Source organism: Orbicella faveolata, unplaced genomic scaffold (assembly GCF_042242905.1).
Source record: "Orbicella faveolata isolate gen_17 unplaced genomic scaffold, um_ofav_v1 contig_34, whole genome shotgun sequence".
Taxonomy (NCBI): Eukaryota; Metazoa; Cnidaria; class Anthozoa; order Scleractinia; family Merulinidae; genus Orbicella; species Orbicella faveolata.
Window position 1 is genome coordinate 4814610 of NW_028301563.1, and position 18054 is coordinate 4832663.

Below are 18054 nucleotides of genomic sequence, written 5' to 3' on the forward strand. Positions count from 1 at the left end.
GTTAGATTAAAGAAATTGAAAGAGGGTTTTCAGGAAAGAAAAAACCAAGAAACAGTTGAGCAAAGGGAGGTTAGATTAAAGAAATTGAAAGAGGGTTTTCAGGAAAGAAAAAACCAAGAAACAGTTGAGCAAAGGGAGGTTAGATTAAAGAAATTGAAAGAGGGTTTTCAGGAAAGAAAAAACCAAGAAACAGTTGAGTAAAGGGAGGTTAGATTAAAGAAATTGAAAGAGGGTTTTCAGGAAAGAAAAAACCAAGAAACAGTTGAGCAAAGGGAGGTTAGATTAAAGAAATTGAAAGAGGGTTTTCAGCAAAGAAAAAATCAAGAAACAGTTGCCCAAAGGGAGGTTAGATTAAAGAAATTAAAAGAGGGTTTTCAGCAAACAAAAAATCAAGAAACGGTTGAGCAAAGGGAGGTTAGATTAAAGAAATTGAAAGAGGGTTTTCAGCAAAGAAAAAACCAAGAAACAGTTGAGAAAAGGGAGGTTAGATTAAAGAAATTGAAAGAGGGTTTTCAGCAAAGAAAAAATCAAGAAACAGCTGAGCAAAGGGAGGTTAGATTAAAGAAATTGAAAGAGGGTTTTCAGCAGAGGAAAAATCAGGAAACGGTTGAACAAAGAGAGACGAGATTAAAAAAGAGAAGAGATAGTTTTACGCAGATAAAACGACAGGAAACATTTGAGGAAAGGGAGGTTAGATTAAAGAAATGGAAAGAGGGTTTTAAACAAAGGAAAAATCAAGAAACGGTTGCAAAAAGGGAAACAAGATTAAAAAAGAGAAGAGATAGTCTTAAGCAAAGAAAACAACAGGAAACAGTTGAAGAAAGGGAGGTTAGATTAAAAAGAAAGAAAGACAGTTTTCAGCTAAGGAAAACACAGGAAACAGTGGAGCAAAGAACGTCTAGATTACTCAAAGTAAGGAGAAGTATGCAAGTTAAAAGAAGTAGTGAAAAAAAGGGAGAGAAGATTACTTAGATTGGAAACTATAAGAAAGAGGATGGAGCGTAAGAGAAAAAGTGAGACAGAAGTTGATAGAGTTGCGAGGCTTAAAAGAAAGAAACAGAGAAAAAGTGAAACTAAGGACGGCTCAATAGGTGAATTAATTTCAAAATTCCACCAGGTCATTGCAGAGGGGCCGACATTTGTGTGCATTTGTTGTGATCAGTTGTGGTACAAACATAGTGTACACAAGGCTGGAGTACTGTCTAATTTTGAAAATGGAAAAATCTAATGCAGAGCCAACAAGTTGTGTAAAATCCAAAACTGGATGGCCTTTAAATTTATATCTCGAGTAATGTTGTAAAGTTCATGAATTAAATGTTTACTTCGGTGTTGACCATGTTCTTGTTGTTGGTTTATGAATTTCTTGCAAAACTTTGTTCATGAGTCAAATTTAGTCCAACATTCAATCGATGCACCAACGGTTAAACATGTAAACTGTAATGGGCAAAACAACAGGTGTCTTTGAGGCTTTAATGAGCTATCGCTGCTGAATTGCAGTCTTACTCAGTTTTAAGGTGGCTCCCTATAGTTTTACTATCGCACGCGCGCTGAGGACGAAAGCTAGCTCAAGTAATCTGCGCGCGCTCGAAGGAAAACGTCAATGTTTTTCGATATTTTATTACGTCAACATGAGCACAACAAGCAAAACTGACAGTGAATTTTCTCGCGTTTCCTTCGGTGAAATTCCGTAAAACTTGGCAGATTGGTAGTAAATGTTTTACTTTAGTCGGAGCTCGTTTTTCAGGAAAATCTATAAGACCAGTTTTCTCGCAGCGGTAAAAGACGTAAATTTGCAAAAATCCAAAAAGCTGTCTTTACAAACCCTACCTTTTTCGTCTTTAAAATTCGTATCCCGCAGGAAGCGATATGCTGTGAAAATTTGGGAAGATTTCACCGAAGGAAATTCAAGAAAATCGAAAGTAAAGCCATAAAAAAGTAAAAAACATATTTGTTTGGGCATTTATAATTCAAGACTAAAACCAATAATTTTAACAGAGATAATAGTAAAACACTAGTTAATCACTGCGTATTACGCGTAATTAGTTTGAGAGAACTGGGTGTAAAAACGAATGCAAAAACGGCATTCAAAACATAACACTTGCGCGCGCAACGCCATAAATGATTACCCTATGGAGCCACCTTAAAAGTATGGATTAAGTATATTTTTGCTGTCAAGCGAATGTTGATAAAGTTATTTTGTGAACACCAAGTTAACACAATTTAAATCATCGTCTTTATTAAAAATAGAAAAGTGGAGCCATGCAGTTCAGTGCTAAGTGAATCTATTTGTCCGAGCAACCATTCTTAATTTTGGTAAAATTAAGAAAATCCAACCAAAAGTAGGAAATATATTTTAACTCCAAAAAACAGCACCTGACTTGCATGACGGCTCAGTGCTATACTGATAAACTCGTAATAACAGTCAATTTCCTACAGTTATACGCTTTCAGATATCTGTAAATTTCCATACGTATTTTACTACTCAGTTTTGATACACCCTGAAATATAATCTTACAGCTACGCAACGTCTATGCAATTCAAATTCAGCAGAGATGACAGATCAAAAAGAATATTACTTCCGAGTAATTTCATGCGCAAAAGAAAATTAAAAGCTTTTTGTTGCTAAGTTCAAATGCGGCGTTCTAAGCTAATGAAGATGTGTAACGAGGTAAATGCTGTGGGAGCGTGGTGTTTAGACTCTCTGTGCATCTCTAACTCGGTGGTTTGCTTTCTGAACAAAATAGTATTAAAATCTCCCAGTCTGATAAATTGTGTACTTGAATAAACGATTGCCTCTGAATATCATTTTCCTCTGTTTGTATTCTTTAATTCATATTTTCTGTTGGAAAACTCTTGTAAGCGGTTTTGTTTTGACTAGACAAATTTGCATACAAGGCTTGAGTTCTGATCTTTCGATTATCGTTTTATCGCCGACAAGCTATATTTTTAGCAATCTTAAGTATTAAGTTTAATTTCTACATGTAGATAGTACTCATTAGTTTATACCAAACCAGTGGATGGCGCTATTCGTGCATTCTGATTGGCTACTCAAACTCCGAATAATATTCGCTTTTCACCTCCCAGTTCACGAGAGTCGCAAGGAAAACGGTTTCCTTGTTTCCTAACGTAGCAGAAGAAGAAAATTTAACAGTCTATGAAGCAGCTGTCCCTATTTAGGGACCGTTCATTTTTTATGAGGGAGGGGGGGCTGGTGGGATTTGTGAAGCACCATCTAGAAATCGCATGACCCCCCCTCAGCTTACCAATTTTTTTCACATGGCCCCCCCTTATAGCGGTCATTTTTTGGGATGACCCCCCCCCCCAAAAAAAAAAAATTGAACAAACAATATTTAGATTTCAACTTTTTTTAATATTTCTCTATTATCACCCTACTTCAAGTTATTGTGCTCACTATGAAGACAATATTTACAATCCCTATACTACAGAGAGCTGTTGTTTAAAAAACAAATCAAAAGAAAGAGAAGTCAATTTCGGATCTCCTAGTTATGGCTCGCCCTGAGCGTGTGGCATTTGGCCTCTCATTGGCATCTTCCTCATCTGAATTGACGTTAGCAAGAATGACGTCACTTGAGTCATCTTCTCCCCCAGAGTCAATGGCATCACTGTCGTACTCATCATTGTCACTTTCGTCCCTTTCACTACTGTCAGCACTTGCCCTGTTGTCATTTTGTGTCAATGTCCTGGCATTTCTCAGTGTTGGTTGGCCAGCTCTGAGAGGACTCTTCTGCTGCAAGCATGAATGTCTTACAATTGCCTTTACTTTCTCACTCTTGCTGCTTTTCAAATGCTGCCTCAGCCCGTGGTGGTTCAAATACTTGTTTAGTTCTGGAACACGTAGCTTTTTAAGCTTGGTTAGATCTTCGCACAACTCAGTCCAAGGATAATCCTCATATGATTTATCTTTTGCGTCCCTACTTAACTTTGCCTTTTCTTCTGCTCTCTTTTCCCTTTTAAATTCCAGCACTTCAAGATGCTGAAGATAATCCACCACAAACTTTGATTTGACAATAAACGTATCTGCAAATAGAGCAACGCTCTCTGGGTCAGATAAAACCAGCCTGCCACTTCCATGCTCTTTCTTCGCTTGGACCCTTGGCTGCCAGTCATCTGGATCACGCCCTTCTCTTGGGGTCTTCTGGTAGGAGAGGTAGTGGTATTCCGGTAAGCAGGAATGGTCAGGAACTGGTTTAGGGTATCTTTCTATGGGTGGTCCAGTCCATTCACAACAAAAAGAACAAATTTCTCCTACCTTTTCTTGGCAGAACAACTTTAGAAACTCCCTGTAGTTTTCCCCCTCCTCATAGTGCTCATTCATAAACTTCTCAATCTTACGCAAGTAACAGTGGCCTGGAACAGAGTCTTTCCTTGCTCCTGCATTGTGATACTATACCAAGTACGAAGTGTTGTGAAAAAACTGGAAATCTGTTGATGTGTTGTGTGAAACACATTGTTACATTTAATTTACAGATGTCTTTATTTGGAAGGTTTTTACGTCTACTCTAGTGATAGGCATGTATAAATGTTGTCCTGTGCAGGTAAAACAAAAAGCTATGAGAATACAACATCAAATGGTTACACAAACCATGATTACTCAATAATATCAGTTCAATATAATATATAAAAAAAAATCGTCTTTCCTTTTCTGGTAGGTCACTAGTTCCTCCTCTGCTGATGATACAACCATACCTTAGGGTCTCCGGAAAACAAGCCTTGGCTATATTGTTAATCCAATCGAGATAAGAGCGCGTTATTACATGAGCATCATGAAAGAGGCTCATTCCAAAATGCGCAGTAATGGCGAAAGCGACGAGTCGTGTAAGAAAAGGTTTACAGCTGAACGATCCAGGCAGTTTGACATCTTACAAGCAAAAGAAGCAATCTTTCTAAGTGCGGATGGCTGTTCAGAAAGGGCGAGTGAGTTTTCCATGCCAAGGTACCAGTTGAAGCCCAGTGATGGAAGAAAACTAAACTTCTCCATCAAAGAGGACAGAGCAATGGTGGAAAAGTTGAATGTCATATTGGAAGATGTAAAGGAACACGATTCCACACTCTTTTAGTCCAATGGGCTTGCTTTAAAGCAGGGCGAAGAATTTGCCCACAGTTTTAATGTAAAACAGATCAAATGTTTAGAAGCTAAGTTGACGAAGGTCACATAGGACGTGGATGCACTAGAAAATAAGAAGAGCAATTATAACAGCATATTCAAGGGCATACTCAAACAGCACATCAACAAAAGGAGAAGGAAAAAAGAAAACCGCAGAAAGTCAAATGAAAGAAAGAGGAAGCGGACTGAAAACAACGTCCAACGAGTTTATGGAATCTGTGTTGGAAACCCGCTAGGAAATGATCTTCCACAATGCCTTGTGTACCCTCCTAGAACAGCCGTCCCGGAAGAGTGTATTAAAGTTGAAGATGTTGCCACGTCGTTATTTAGAAGAGATGGGCCATACATCGCACAGCTCTTGGAAGGGAATTATTTCACCCATGCTGCAAGAAGCAGAATCACAACCAACCTTGAGCAGGAAGTCAGAGATTATGTTTACACCTTCATGTACCCTGACGAGTACACTCTTACGGAAAGCATTGCTGCTTCTTGCAGCATTGGTGAAAGAGACTCCCATAGCAGCACAAGCGGCGACGAAGAACTCGACGACAGCGGAGATGAAGATGAGTGCCAGTGAAAGTTGCATTCGAAAATAACAGTGTTAAATACTTCTTTTCAGTAGCTACAAATGCTTTTTGACGCCAAACGTTTTTAAAGCAGGAAAGTGTGTAATAAATTTGTATCCTGCCTTCTATGTTTATTCTATAGTAATTTTTTTGATATTCAAACATCATGCCATTTAAAGTTTTACTAAAATATTTCACGTAACCCCCCTTTTTCCCTTATTTTTTTGGGATGGCCCCCCCTCGAAAGCTATTTTTTTTCGCATCGCCCCCCCCCCCCCAAATCCCACCAGCCACCCCTACCTTATAAAAAATGAACGGTCCCTTAAGCCTATTGCAACAAATTAAAACTGCAAAATTGGGCGTGACAGCATTTACAAGTACAACTTTACTATTTTTAGCTGTGAAGTTATCGACGAAAACCAACATAAAACGATTTGTTTACATAATTATTGCAATTTACAGCAAAGCAGCTTAAGGGTTATTGTTTAGAGGTTAGTGAAATAAAAGCGAAAAAAGTTATAAAGTGTCTTACGGCATGGTTTTAAATCTTGAACACGCTACAACTCTAGTCCTGTTGAAGAAATTCTTCTGGAGAAATTTTTGTGCCTTAAAAAGTTTTAGAGAATTAAACGCGACGGCAGTTTCTACAACAAATCATTCGCTTACCGCAATTCAGCAATTCGCTTCAGTTGAATCTTTCGAGCAGCAAATTCCAGCATGAGTTATTAATGCTAAACTGTGAGTGAGTTGAAAAGTCTGAGATGACTTTTCTTGCCCTGTTGCAAATTCTTCGTGCGAATTTGCTTGCGGAGGACTTTTTGCGGTCCTCTGAGTCCATTTTTGCGCATATTTTATCCTACTGGTCTGATATATACGGTGGTCGGTAGCTAGATAAACAATAGCCTTCATTTGGCGCGAAAATATGCTCGGGTATTTGTCCGCTGGCATTATTTGTTCCGAGTTAACTGTGAGCTTTGAGGAACAGATAATGTCCAAGGACAAATATTCGAGCATATTTTCACGCCAAATAGAGGCTATTGTGTTTGTTATCCTTCAAATATTTTCCGCAACACGCGCAGTTTTGAAAATTGGGGAATATTCTCGGATATTCCCCGGTTTTAGGTGGAGAATATTCGGTCACGTTTTCGCGAGCGAAAATATTTGATGGATTATAATGGTGGATATCTACCTTGCAGCTTCGCGCCTTGGTAAATAACATCCACCGCTAGCCACCTCCACTGCGGGGAATATTTGGTAAATAAGCAGTTATCATTTTTCCTTCAACAATATTTTATTGAACCATACTGATTCTTTTTGGGCAGCTAACAGTTTTTATCAGATTACCTTCACGTGCGCATTGGCCCAGTTTTCCGCGTCGCTTGATGAAACAAATAGGCTCGAATGAATTTTGTGTTTTAGCCATGACTATAAAACAGTGAGGAAAACGGTATAAACATAGCGATCAGACACTTCACTACAGCAGCTTCCGTGCTTTGCTCAGCCAGGCAAGCCTTCAAATCTTTAACGAATGGAAATCCCATAATATGCTTTAATATTATATATTCAACATGGCTGCTGCATCGGGAAAAAGGTTGCGTGTTTTGTATTATATGAATATCAAATAGCACAAAATAATAGCCAATAGCCGGTGAATGCATTAATGTATATGAATTAATGATAATATTTATCTACATAAACTTTATCAGTCATCAGTTTCATTTTACTCCCAAGAAGAAACTTCCTGTGGCCACTAAGTCAACATCGATAAGGACTCTAATCGAATCAAGACTCTACAGCGATGTGGTTCTGGATCACATCATTGTTTTTGACTACCATAGCAATACTTGGAAACACTCTTGTAATATACCTCATCATCACTCGCCGTCGACTTCGTACCAAAGCAAACTGGTTTCTCTTTTCATTGGCCGTGGCCGATCTCAGCTTAGCCGCTGTTTTTATTCCGCCTCATTTTCGCTGCCGAATAGCAGGCTGCAGCCATGCAGAGGTGATCCTCTATTTAGTCTCATACTTCGGGGATGTTTCTGTTACAAGCATAATGGCATTCACTGTGGACCGCTATTGTGCAATAGTCCTACCCCTCAAATACACACGCATAATGACAAAGACAACGATCAGTCTCCTTCTTATGTCGGCCTGGCTGGCGCCGTTAATTCTAGATACTATTCCCACACTCGCGCTGTCAAATGAAAATATCGCACAGCTCACAAGCATGGTGATTTTTCAGTTCACAGCTTGCATCGTCTTGGCGATAGCTACGAGAAAAATCATTAAAATAGCAAACAACCATGCCAGACGCACGTCAATTTTATTAAAGCAGCTCAAGTTCAACCGTGCGAGCCAGCGACTGCGAGGAAAATCAGAAGTGTCATCAGCTCGCTTGATCACAATTATGGTTGGAATATTTTTAGCCTGTTACATTTCCCAGTCATTATCTTCGTCGTGCGCCTGTTTTCCGTCTTGTAAAGCATCACAACCCGAGCAAGTCGTCAGATACGTTTTATCATTTCTTCTGATTATAAATTCTGGTGCAAACCCTTTTGTCTACGCACTTTTCAAGCGAGATATAAAGAAGGAATTTTCACGGGTGTTTTTGTGCAAAAGGAAAACTGTGAGATAAACAATCGCTTTTTTTAGTGAAAACAAAGTGAATACATATAGATATCAGAGCGACATAATTTTCTTTATGGAACCAGGGTGTCTGAAGTCGAGGATTTTACTTAAAACTAAATGCTTCTGATTAAAATTTTTCTCAATAAATCAACAATTCAAAAACATTAAAGGTTTTCCTATATGAATTAGCTCTATTGTAACTGACATTAATTACACACCTGCTTGACCCTAAGGCGATCGATTTTTGAGTTATTTTTTTGTAAAAAAAATACCTCTTAGTCGGCGCGTCGGGTATGTTATGGACGGGTCAATGGGTGAGTAAGTGAGTGAGTGAGTGAGTGAGTGAGTGAGAGATGTATGTATGTCACACCAATCAGATTGGATCTACTATGAACAGCCAATCAAATTTCTTGTTGTAAAGGTAAATGGTACGTGAGAAACGCAAGGTATGTATAAACACAAGGACTTTGGTAATTGAAAAGTAAAGAGTGACGTGTATGTTGCCGGTTTGTGATTTTAGTCTGGTTTGGGGGGGGGGGGGGGGAGTGTGACAGTTACATACGTACATTGGGTTGTTTTAGAGTGCATAATTTTCAGTGTAATGGTGGCTAGTTATGAACGAGATGAGTCTTGAGTTTTGAAGCAGTTCATGAGTAGTAGGCAAATGGCACGAGATATTTTTATTTTTAATTACAAAGGGTAACTTGATACTGTTGTTTTTCACAAGGCGTAAATTCAATTAGAGGTCACGAATCGCCGGTTCTAGTTCTTAGGACATGTTTTAGAGGAGACGAGACTATTTAAATTTGAAGCAGTTCTAACGCTTACAATAGTAAGCGCAGGTAACGATTGTTTTGTTCTTATTGCATGCAAATATAACGAGATATTTTTATTTTTTAGTTGCAATGGGTAATTTGACACTCTTGTTTTTCACAAGGTAGTAAATTCAATTAGAGCTGACGAATCGTCGCCACTTGTTCCCACGAGATGTTTGCTATTTTTAGTTACAAATGGTAACTCGACACTTTTGTTTTTCATATGGGAGTAAATTCAATTAGAGCTTACAAGTTATCGGCTATTGTTCCCAGGATATTAAACAAAAAAGAAGCTTTCCTTTCTAGAGTGTTTTTACGCCTCTGCAGTAGCAGTTTAATATTTTTATTTGATGGGCATTTTATGACATTCTTTTCAGTCCGATATTTTTAAAGGTAAAAAGTATGAAAACTGTTCAAATGTTCTTTGAAGACTGCGTGGCACCAAGTTAAAGTGCAATTTAATTAAATCAGACTTTCAACGTGTCAGAGAGGATTTTTTCTCTTTCTTTAAATTTTCGGTGAAGTAGTGTTGTTGCGTTGTGTTGTGTAAAAAGGGTAAACTTACTACTCGTATAAAATGCGAAAAGTTCTCTTAACTTGTGTATTTTTGAGCAAAAATTCCTCTTGGGGGCTGGAAGGGCTCCCGAGGGGGTACTCTCAGAAAAATTGGTTGGGGGTGTGCGGCCCGCTTCCCAAAACCCTTGCCCTATTTATGACCAAAATCTGCGATATTCCTTACCCTATTTATGACCTGACCAAAAATTCGAAACCCTATTTATGACCTGACCCTCAAATCAAAACCCTGTTTCAGACCTGCGTTATAATTAGCTCCCTAGTTCAAACCAATGTTAAATTACCGTAAACTTATAAATTTGTGAAGGGCTTTTGTTGATTTTCTTTTCGATAATGATGAAAAAGTGGCTTCTTCTTAAAGCATACCCATATCAAGGCTAGAATGCAAAAACCATACCCTATTTATGACCAACATGGCCAAAATCAGCTAAAATCGATACCCTATTTATGACCAAAACGGCTGAAAACCATACCCTTCGGGGCCGCACAGACCTATATAGCCCATATAAGGGAGTCCCCTCCCCCCCCCCCCGGGGGGAAGGGCTACGTGATCGGTGAGTGAGGAAGTTATGCATGTGAGCGTGTCAGACCAACCACAGTGTGGGTTGTATCAAAGAACGAATAAAATTGCCTGTTAGAAAATAAGATGGTATCTACATTAATCTGGAGACGTGTCAGATTACTGTAGTTTGTTCAGTCAAACATTTTATGGCTTACTATTTAGTTATCTTACCATTACCGATGTAACATCGTATGTACATCATAAACTCCCAGTTTCTTTCTTGCTGTACATCGCAACCAAAAAAACTTGTTAAATCAACCAAATCATTACTGTAAACAGTTCCACGAATGCTCCTATCTCCGAGACTTATAGTTCACAAAAAAATAACTCTTGCACGCCTTGTGTGCCTATGTTTACTTGAGTGAGAACTGCAATTATGTTAAACTTCCAGTCTGTATCACTAAAGAAGTATAATTATAATTTTGTCCACGAGCAAGGCACATGCTATATTCAGCGTTAACTGCTGACTTGTGACAGATTTCCATATAATGATAATTTTCTGCTATTGTAAATACATTCCTGTCGAGCTTTCAAATGGATTTCACACAATTTTATAATCGACAAAATACATGCATGTAGTGTAGTGTAAATATCACAACAAAGTCTTCAAATATAACAATTCTAGGAAATAATTTTGTATGAAAATATACTTGTACTTTAGTTTCTTAAATTAATATTTGTTGCTCTCGTAAATTATCTACCGTGATTTGAATAATATATCACAGAAAGCACAAGGCATTCTCATGGAACGCAGCTTCGGTCCGTATGAGGTATACATTGAGCAAAACTAACTTTTCTGAATTTTAAATTTAGGTCGCTTTAGCTTGGGTGTTGGTTTCTTTTTCTCCTTCTTTGACTTCTCCTCGTCAACTAGAGACCCTATTTTAAAAAAGACGTGAGAAAGTTAATGATTAAAACACTTACCTTTGCAAATCAGAGATATTTCAAGTACCAAAGGATTAAAAAAAAACCAACAACTGGAAACCTTGCGCTGGTTTTCAGCTTTTTCTGGTTTGTATTTGCTTTAAAATGTAAGTGACAACCATACCCAGTTTGATTTTCACGAAAATTAATATTTTGTGTCTTCTCGCATAAGCGTTTAACCGTATTTCACTAGCGCTAGTAGGAATTTTACAAAACCTACCTACATGTACTGAGCAAATTTGACGTTTACCAATTCTCGGCCTATTTTTTCCACTGTTGGTTTCACTTAGTTTTGTCCAGATTTTTACAGATGGCAAAGGAAAGTGGTGTCTAAGGAAGTGTTGCATTATATCCCAAATATGTGTGTGCATGCATTTACACACTTCTGAACAAAATAGGTGCATTAAATTACTATTTCTTACCTGTGCTTGCACTTGAGTCCATAAAAAAGTCATCGTTGAGGTTCAACTTGGGGGATGGTCCTTGTTCTTCACTTTCTATTAGTTAGCACAGACAGGAAAAAGGTCAAGGCTATTAAGTACATCGTTCAGAGCACAAATCGTAATTAAGTCAGAAAAGATGATAAAATCTGCCAGTATTTAAACGATGAACTAACTCTAGAGTAAAGGTGTTATCTGTACAAAATTACCTTGAAATTCAAAATATGAACTTGATGCACTTTAAAGTACAAAAACACGCCCCCGTACCAAAAAAAAAAAGACACACACACAAAATGCCTTGTGCAACATTTTCAGGGTTGCAACACTCTGCAATGAAAAACTGTTGCTTCTTTGAAATAATGTCTGCAACATGGTCTTGACATGGCTGTTTAAGCTCTAATGCCATACCATCTCCACTGTCTCCTTGCGGAACATCAGCCTGTTCAGTTAGTCTCAGTTTAGGTCTCGCTGTTTTTCTTTCTTTTGATCCACTGCCCATTTGATCAATTGTTGCAGATGCATCTTCTAACTCTCCGCTTGCTACCTTCTCTGAGACGAGTTCAAGGATTTGTTCTGAAATTGATTTACCCATAGGATAGAAGTCATGAAGACAAGTGTTAGTAACCAGGTGTGCCACAGTGGCTAGACTTGCCATATCATTTACAACATAATAGGATCCTGTATAAGTACAGTATTGAAACCCCTGGGCTAAGAGGAACATGGGATGGCCAAGAAACATTTCAAGGTACTGGGAAATGAAGCAGCCATCAGGAGATTGGGGCTGACCAGGAGCCAGCTAGAGAGAAAATCTTGGACAGAGATGCCTGGAGAACCCTTGTTGGTGGCCTATGCCCCAGACGGGGTACAGAGTAGGCACAAGCAAGTAACAAGGGTTTCATTAAGGGCTGGGCACCGTGCAAATTGACTGGTTGCGAGGACAATTTTGCCCACCCGGATTGACCATCTAGAGGAAAGTTTTTCTATATTAGAAGTTCAGTTCAAATGGTTTTGCCCGCCTGTGAAAATCAGTTGCCCCCCTGCAGAAAACATTGATGAAACCCCTGAAGTGAGTAAGTGAAGATATTGACCAGCTCCCAATGTACACACTTTATCAAAGAAGGCTGCTAACAAATGTTTCTCAAAGTTGGCTTGACTCAATCCATTCATGGACTGGTTTCATGGAGCTCTTTCAATACAGGTGGACTAAAATTGCATGATTCAGTAACCTCCAAACAAAATGCTTTTAGAATTCAATACTAACAGTATTTAAGAGTCCATTCCAGTGATGTCTTCTTATTTCATTACAAAAAAAATTGTTCTAAAAACTCAATTCCTTTCTCCTTACTGTTTCTAAAGTGGTTAACCACCTCTGAGTACCCACAAAATATTATCAATGCCAAATGACATAGCAATTCACGACACAAATTATGTAAATAACCAACATGAACTGTACCTTGCTTCTCAACAACTTTTTCATTAGTGTATGGCGTCAATGGAAAAAGAGAAATATACTTTGTGTCTTGTGGAAAATGCTAAGCATTGAACAAAAGGAAAAAAGTTGATAAATGATAAATATTAATAACTCTTTGCATAGCCCAGGGTTTTTGTTAAGTGCCGGGCACTGGACAAATTGAGGGGCTGTGAGGATGATTTTGCCAGTCTGGTTTCACTACCAGGGGTGGTGAATGGTAAATGCCAGATTTTACGGGAAGACAAGACAAGCATTTTTCTCTGCAAGCCCGAGACATTTGGACTTTTTAGGTTGTGAGACCAAGATTTCAAAGCGTTTTACGTGCAAGCTCGAGACGTTCAGACTATTAAAACTTGAGCCCCAGATTTAGTTAAGAGCTAGAATGAACTTGTACAGCCTTTTAACCAGCTTCTTCAAACTGGCTGTATCTGGAAATTTGATTATAACCCACTATGTTATGATATCCTAGAACAAAATAATTATTTTTCTGGCGCCAAATTAAAATGGACGTGTCAGTAGGTTTTGTAGCTTTTTGTGGAATTCGGACAAGTTAGGAGAAGTTACGATTTAAAACTTTTTCTTGAAAATTTGAAAGTTGCTTCATTCAATATCAAGTGACGAGAAGAAGTCACTTATGGAAACAGATAAATGAATCAGGACTTCGAGACCTTTAGCCTTGCGAAAAATCGAGACACCGAGACAGCTTCTTATAAAAAGGGAGATTGCGAGACGCACAGTAACCGCTAAGAAACGAGACTGCAACACCTGTGAAATTTGACTAAAATTTTGCGAGACCCAGAGTCTTTGAAGGACCATTTGCCACCCCTACCATCAAGGGGAAAGTTTCTCTTATAAAGAAGTTCAGTTCAAAAAGTTTTGCCTTGCTGTGAAAACCAGGATACCCTCCTGCTGAAAATGTTAATGAAAACCCTAATACCCTAGTATTAAAGCAATAAATTGGAAGAAGCTTAAAATAGACACTAGCAAATTACCACAACTGGCTGAACAAGAGAAGTATATTCTAACTCAAGTTAGTTGTGCATGCAATACGGCCTAAAATAATAACTCACAACAACATAATTCCAGTGTCGTTTAATCTCTTCAAGCTCCTCCTCCAAAGTTTCTCTACGGGAAACAAATGAAAAACAAACCACACACAATGTCAGCACAAAAATGTAAATTTTTGTATGGCAGGCTAGCTGAGTTTCTCATCTTGGTTGTGTTGAGATGAAAAATGAAGGGAAAAAAATGCCTGCATCACGAAGGCTTTTTAGTAAAGAGAGGAAGTCAACTGAATACTACTTTTAATACTGCTGAAAAATCAACTTAGGGTGTGTTTCATTGGGTTCAGGCTCACAAAAAGTGCTTTCCAGTTGTGCGGGGCAAGTAGCTTTTCTTGCTTACTTGCCTAATGGGCAAGGACCCAGGCAATTCAAGTTGTCTGTCAACAAAATAAAAATTTAAGCAAACTAAGACCTTCTTGGAACAAGCAAAATTTGAGACCTGCTTGTCCAAAGGGCAAGCTGGAATTCAAGTTTTCTTTTAGCCCTGTCAAAGAAACCAGTAAGTCAACTCTGGGCAAGGATTCATCTCCAGTTCCTTTGATGCACTATGATTCGAGAGGTCTTGGATCATTGATCCTGCTCTGAATCATTAAAAAGAAATGTACCATTGGGAACATGGAAACCTAAACTTTTTTCACGTTCCCCCACCTCTGTTTGCAATGGACAAAGAGGGGGTCCTCCTCTACCCTGTCTTCTTTTGTAAACCAGAGAGGTCACCCATGTTTGGTTCTGCAACACCCCGTCTTTGGGTACCTTGCAGTCCACTATACATAATAAATGTGCAGGTCCAGAAAATATCCATACTCCCCCCACAGCAGGGATTGGAATTTCCTGGGGGGTGGGGGATTCTGTACATGTAAGACCAAAAAAGTTAAAGACATGTGTGAAGCCTTATTGGAGTTTCCAGAGGGGTGGGGGGTGGGGGTGGGGGTCTTAGAAAAAATCCCTTCTGTGGGGGAGGTATGGATATTTTCTGGAGCTACACAGTAGGATGTACCAAACCAACAGAATAGAAAATTTCACTTGCTGTGTTTTATTGTCCTTGGTTTCGTTTAGCTCTTTGACACATGCTTTGTACTTTCTGAAAACCTTTCTTTTCTCTGCACAAATAAAAGAAAAAATTCCAAAATATTAATACTAAAATTATTAAATAAATTTCATATTATAGTGCATGTCAAGTCACAATTCATTAAGAAAAACATGTGACTTTACACTCAGTCTGATGACAGTCATTGGGGGTTTAGGAGTTGCTAATCAGTTTTCTTTTGTTCACTTAAAGACTACGCTCAAGTTGAAATTGGGTCACAGTGTCCTCTAAATGCTTGAGTTTATACTGCTTTCAGTGGCATGAAGTCAACAGGAGTACTTCTCTACTCCCCCTTCCCTATATGGGATACTAGACAAGTCCATTGCAACCTTCCCCACACCATGGGCCAGCTTGAAATTCACTAAGTACAAAAGGTTTGTAAAATTCAACTTGACTAATAAATTAAAAAAAACTACATTGAAATCCCCATTTTTTGAACCTCCAAGGGAAACAAAAGTTTGTTTGAAAAATCATAGAGTTTGAGAAATCGGGGGTAAAATTACAGTGTTAGACTGAGAAGAGGGAAACAACTTTTGGTTGTAGTTAGCAGGAGATTTGAAAAAGTGAGGGTTTGAGAAATCGGGATTCCACTGTATATTACGTGTACATTTGTATCATATTTAATACTCACTCACCAAAGAATTTGACTTTCTTGGATCTTTTTAAAATCCTTCTCTCCTTGTCTTCTTTGGCTTTATCCTTGATAGTCTCTTTTAACACATCAAGCATTCTTTCTTGTACAACCCGTACAGTGGCTGGGAGATCACTCTAGGTCACAAAGATCAAGAACTTTCAAAAGTAAACTTCTTGTCAAATTATTTTAAAATATAAACATTGTTTGCTACTTTCAATAGTTCTCACAACTGAAAATACTCACAATTGTGTATTGTCTCAACAAATGTAAACTAAGGTTTTAAATCAAGGGGATACTGCAAGTCCAGCTGTTACGGTGATTAGAATTTCTCAAGCAGACTGATCTCTGATGTTGCTTTTGTAATTTGCACTCTGATAGGAGCATGGCAACCATTTAGTAAGTGCCTAAATGCCCATGTAGATCTTGGTTACAGATTTTGGTCTCATTTGAGGTGATTTAAGGACGAGGCACCACAATCATTATTTTAGCTGTCAATCAGTATCTTTCTGTGTGCACTTGAGGAAACATTAAAAAAAAACGCTCTAACTGATGTGGTATCTTTTAGGGGTCAAAAAAATGTCCAGATTGGTCTCGGTCTCCTTTTGGGGTTTCATTCATGTTCTCTGATGAGCATTCCCAATCTTGTCACATGAATATATTTGAATATATTTTGCCTGTTGAAGGATACTGCTGCAAATAATTTAACATCTCCACAACTAACCTTACTGCAAAAGCTCCTTAGTCAAACCATTTTGAACCACAAAAATGACAAAACACAAGTTACATGATCAATGACATTTGACTTTTGTATTTTCAAGGACAAATTATATCTTTTAATTAAACCTTTCAGTGACTCTCACACATTCATGTCCTTCAACCTTAAGCAGAGCAAATAACAGTAACACGTTAACTGGAACAAGATTGAAACCAAAAAAAAAACTGTAATTTGACATTAGCAATGGCTTAAATCGTACTTAATAGTGCTCTGAAACAACGTTGTCTATTGAGAACTGTAAATCTTTAACCTCCCTGTTCAAAATGTATGAGATGCTACTAACTGAATGATAGGCATTAAGTCTGTTAAAATTCTTAAAAAAGAGTAAAGCTCTTTAAAACGTTGAGGTAATTGAAATAAGTTTAATTAACTTTATACAAATAAAAAAAACATTGAAGTTTGCCGTAGCTAAAGGAACAAGTTTGGAACACGTGCAACTGGACTCCGTAAAAACTGATCAGAATTTGTCTCACCTTTTTAAGCAGTCTTTGTACATCTCTGATTTTGTTTTTAAGAGATTTCGTGTGCTTAGCCTTGTTGCTATTTTGCTGAACGTCCTCTTTGGATCGATGACGGCCATGTTTCCTCGGGCCCATCTCTTCGCACAACTGTCGTGACAAGCTATCGTGACAAGCAAAAGCGAGACGAGCATGTTATGAGAGCCCGCATTTACCTGAAGCAGCGCTCAACCTATGGAGGTTAAACATTTAACACAAGGGAGGGGTGAGGTTGATAAAATGGTTGCGAAGGATGAAGTATTGCCGTTTCTTTGGTAATCAATTATAGCATAACAGGTTATTTATTTTCAATGCTGTCGCCTCCTTTTTCTTCCTTGGCCAGGAATCCAGGACCAATTTCTTCTCGTCTCAATTTTTTTTTCCATTTCCGGCGGGGTTTGATTACAGTTTTCTTGGAATCGCTAAAAGAAAGCCGGAAGAACCGGAAGTATCCGTCTTGCCTGGAAGTGTAAGGATTTGACAAACAAAGGTAAGCTTTTTGCTTATTATGGCTCCTTATGGCTCCTGTGGAAATATTATCTAGAACTATCTAAGAACAAGTGAATACGAATCCTATAGCAAATTAAAGAATGTCAAAGTTTCCTACCCGTGCAATGTGTCTTAAATACAAATTAAGAACAGTCTACCCAGATTGATATTCAGTCTAACCGGACTGATATTCAGTCTAACCAGATTGATACTCAGTCTAACCAGGGTGATATTTAGGCTAACCGGAGTGATATTCAGGCTAACCGGAGAGCAGACTAGCATGAATAACCGTAGGGGTATCCAATGGTCCTATTAAATTCAAAAGTGCTCGAAAAATTTGGCCTTTGCTCGGATTAGACGAGTGCTCGCTTGCTCATGCTCCCAAAATTTTTGCAATTGGT

The 18054-nt window shown here is 38.3% G+C and overlaps 2 protein-coding genes across 2 annotated transcripts; one reads left to right on the plus strand and one right to left on the minus strand.

Moving 5' to 3' along the window:
* Positions 1 to 7436: 7436 nt before the first annotated feature.
* Positions 7437 to 8491, plus strand: LOC149104362 (octopamine receptor beta-2R-like). The gene has a single exon (XM_089270597.1). The coding sequence runs from the start codon at positions 7490 to 7492 to the stop codon at positions 8327 to 8329; it is 840 nt and encodes a 279-aa protein (XP_089126723.1). The 5' UTR covers positions 7437 to 7489; the 3' UTR covers positions 8330 to 8491.
* A 496-nt stretch (positions 8492 to 8987) lies between these two features.
* LOC110067987 (uncharacterized) lies at positions 8988 to 17320 on the minus strand. Its single transcript, XM_020775348.2, has 8 exons — positions 17141 to 17320; positions 15894 to 16026; positions 15199 to 15271; positions 14178 to 14232; positions 13090 to 13168; positions 12045 to 12209; positions 11619 to 11693; positions 8988 to 11151 (listed from the first exon to the last, which is right to left on the minus strand). Exons 1-8 carry the CDS (start codon positions 17261 to 17263, stop codon positions 11060 to 11062), a joined length of 795 nt encoding a protein of 264 aa, XP_020631007.2. The 5' UTR covers positions 17264 to 17320; the 3' UTR covers positions 8988 to 11059.
* Positions 17321 to 18054: the final 734 nt, after the last annotated feature.

Bases quoted from the DNA above. Each gene is read 5' to 3' on its own strand.
- LOC149104362 (XM_089270597.1), top strand. From the start codon at position 7,490: ATGTGGTTCTGGATCACATCATTGTTTTTGACTACCATAGCAATACTT.
- LOC110067987 (XM_020775348.2), bottom strand. From the start codon at position 17,263: ATGGGCCCGAGGAAACATGGCCGTCATCGATCCAAAGAGGACGTTCAG. The intron at 13,169-14,177 runs GTGAGTTATTAT...TTCAATGCTTAG, and splicing joins GACACTGGAATTATGTTGTT to CATTTTCCACAAGACACAAA. The intron at 12,210-13,089 runs GTACAGTTCATG...AATCAATTTCAG, and splicing joins AAAAGTTGTTGAGAAGCAAG to AACAAATCCTTGAACTCGTC.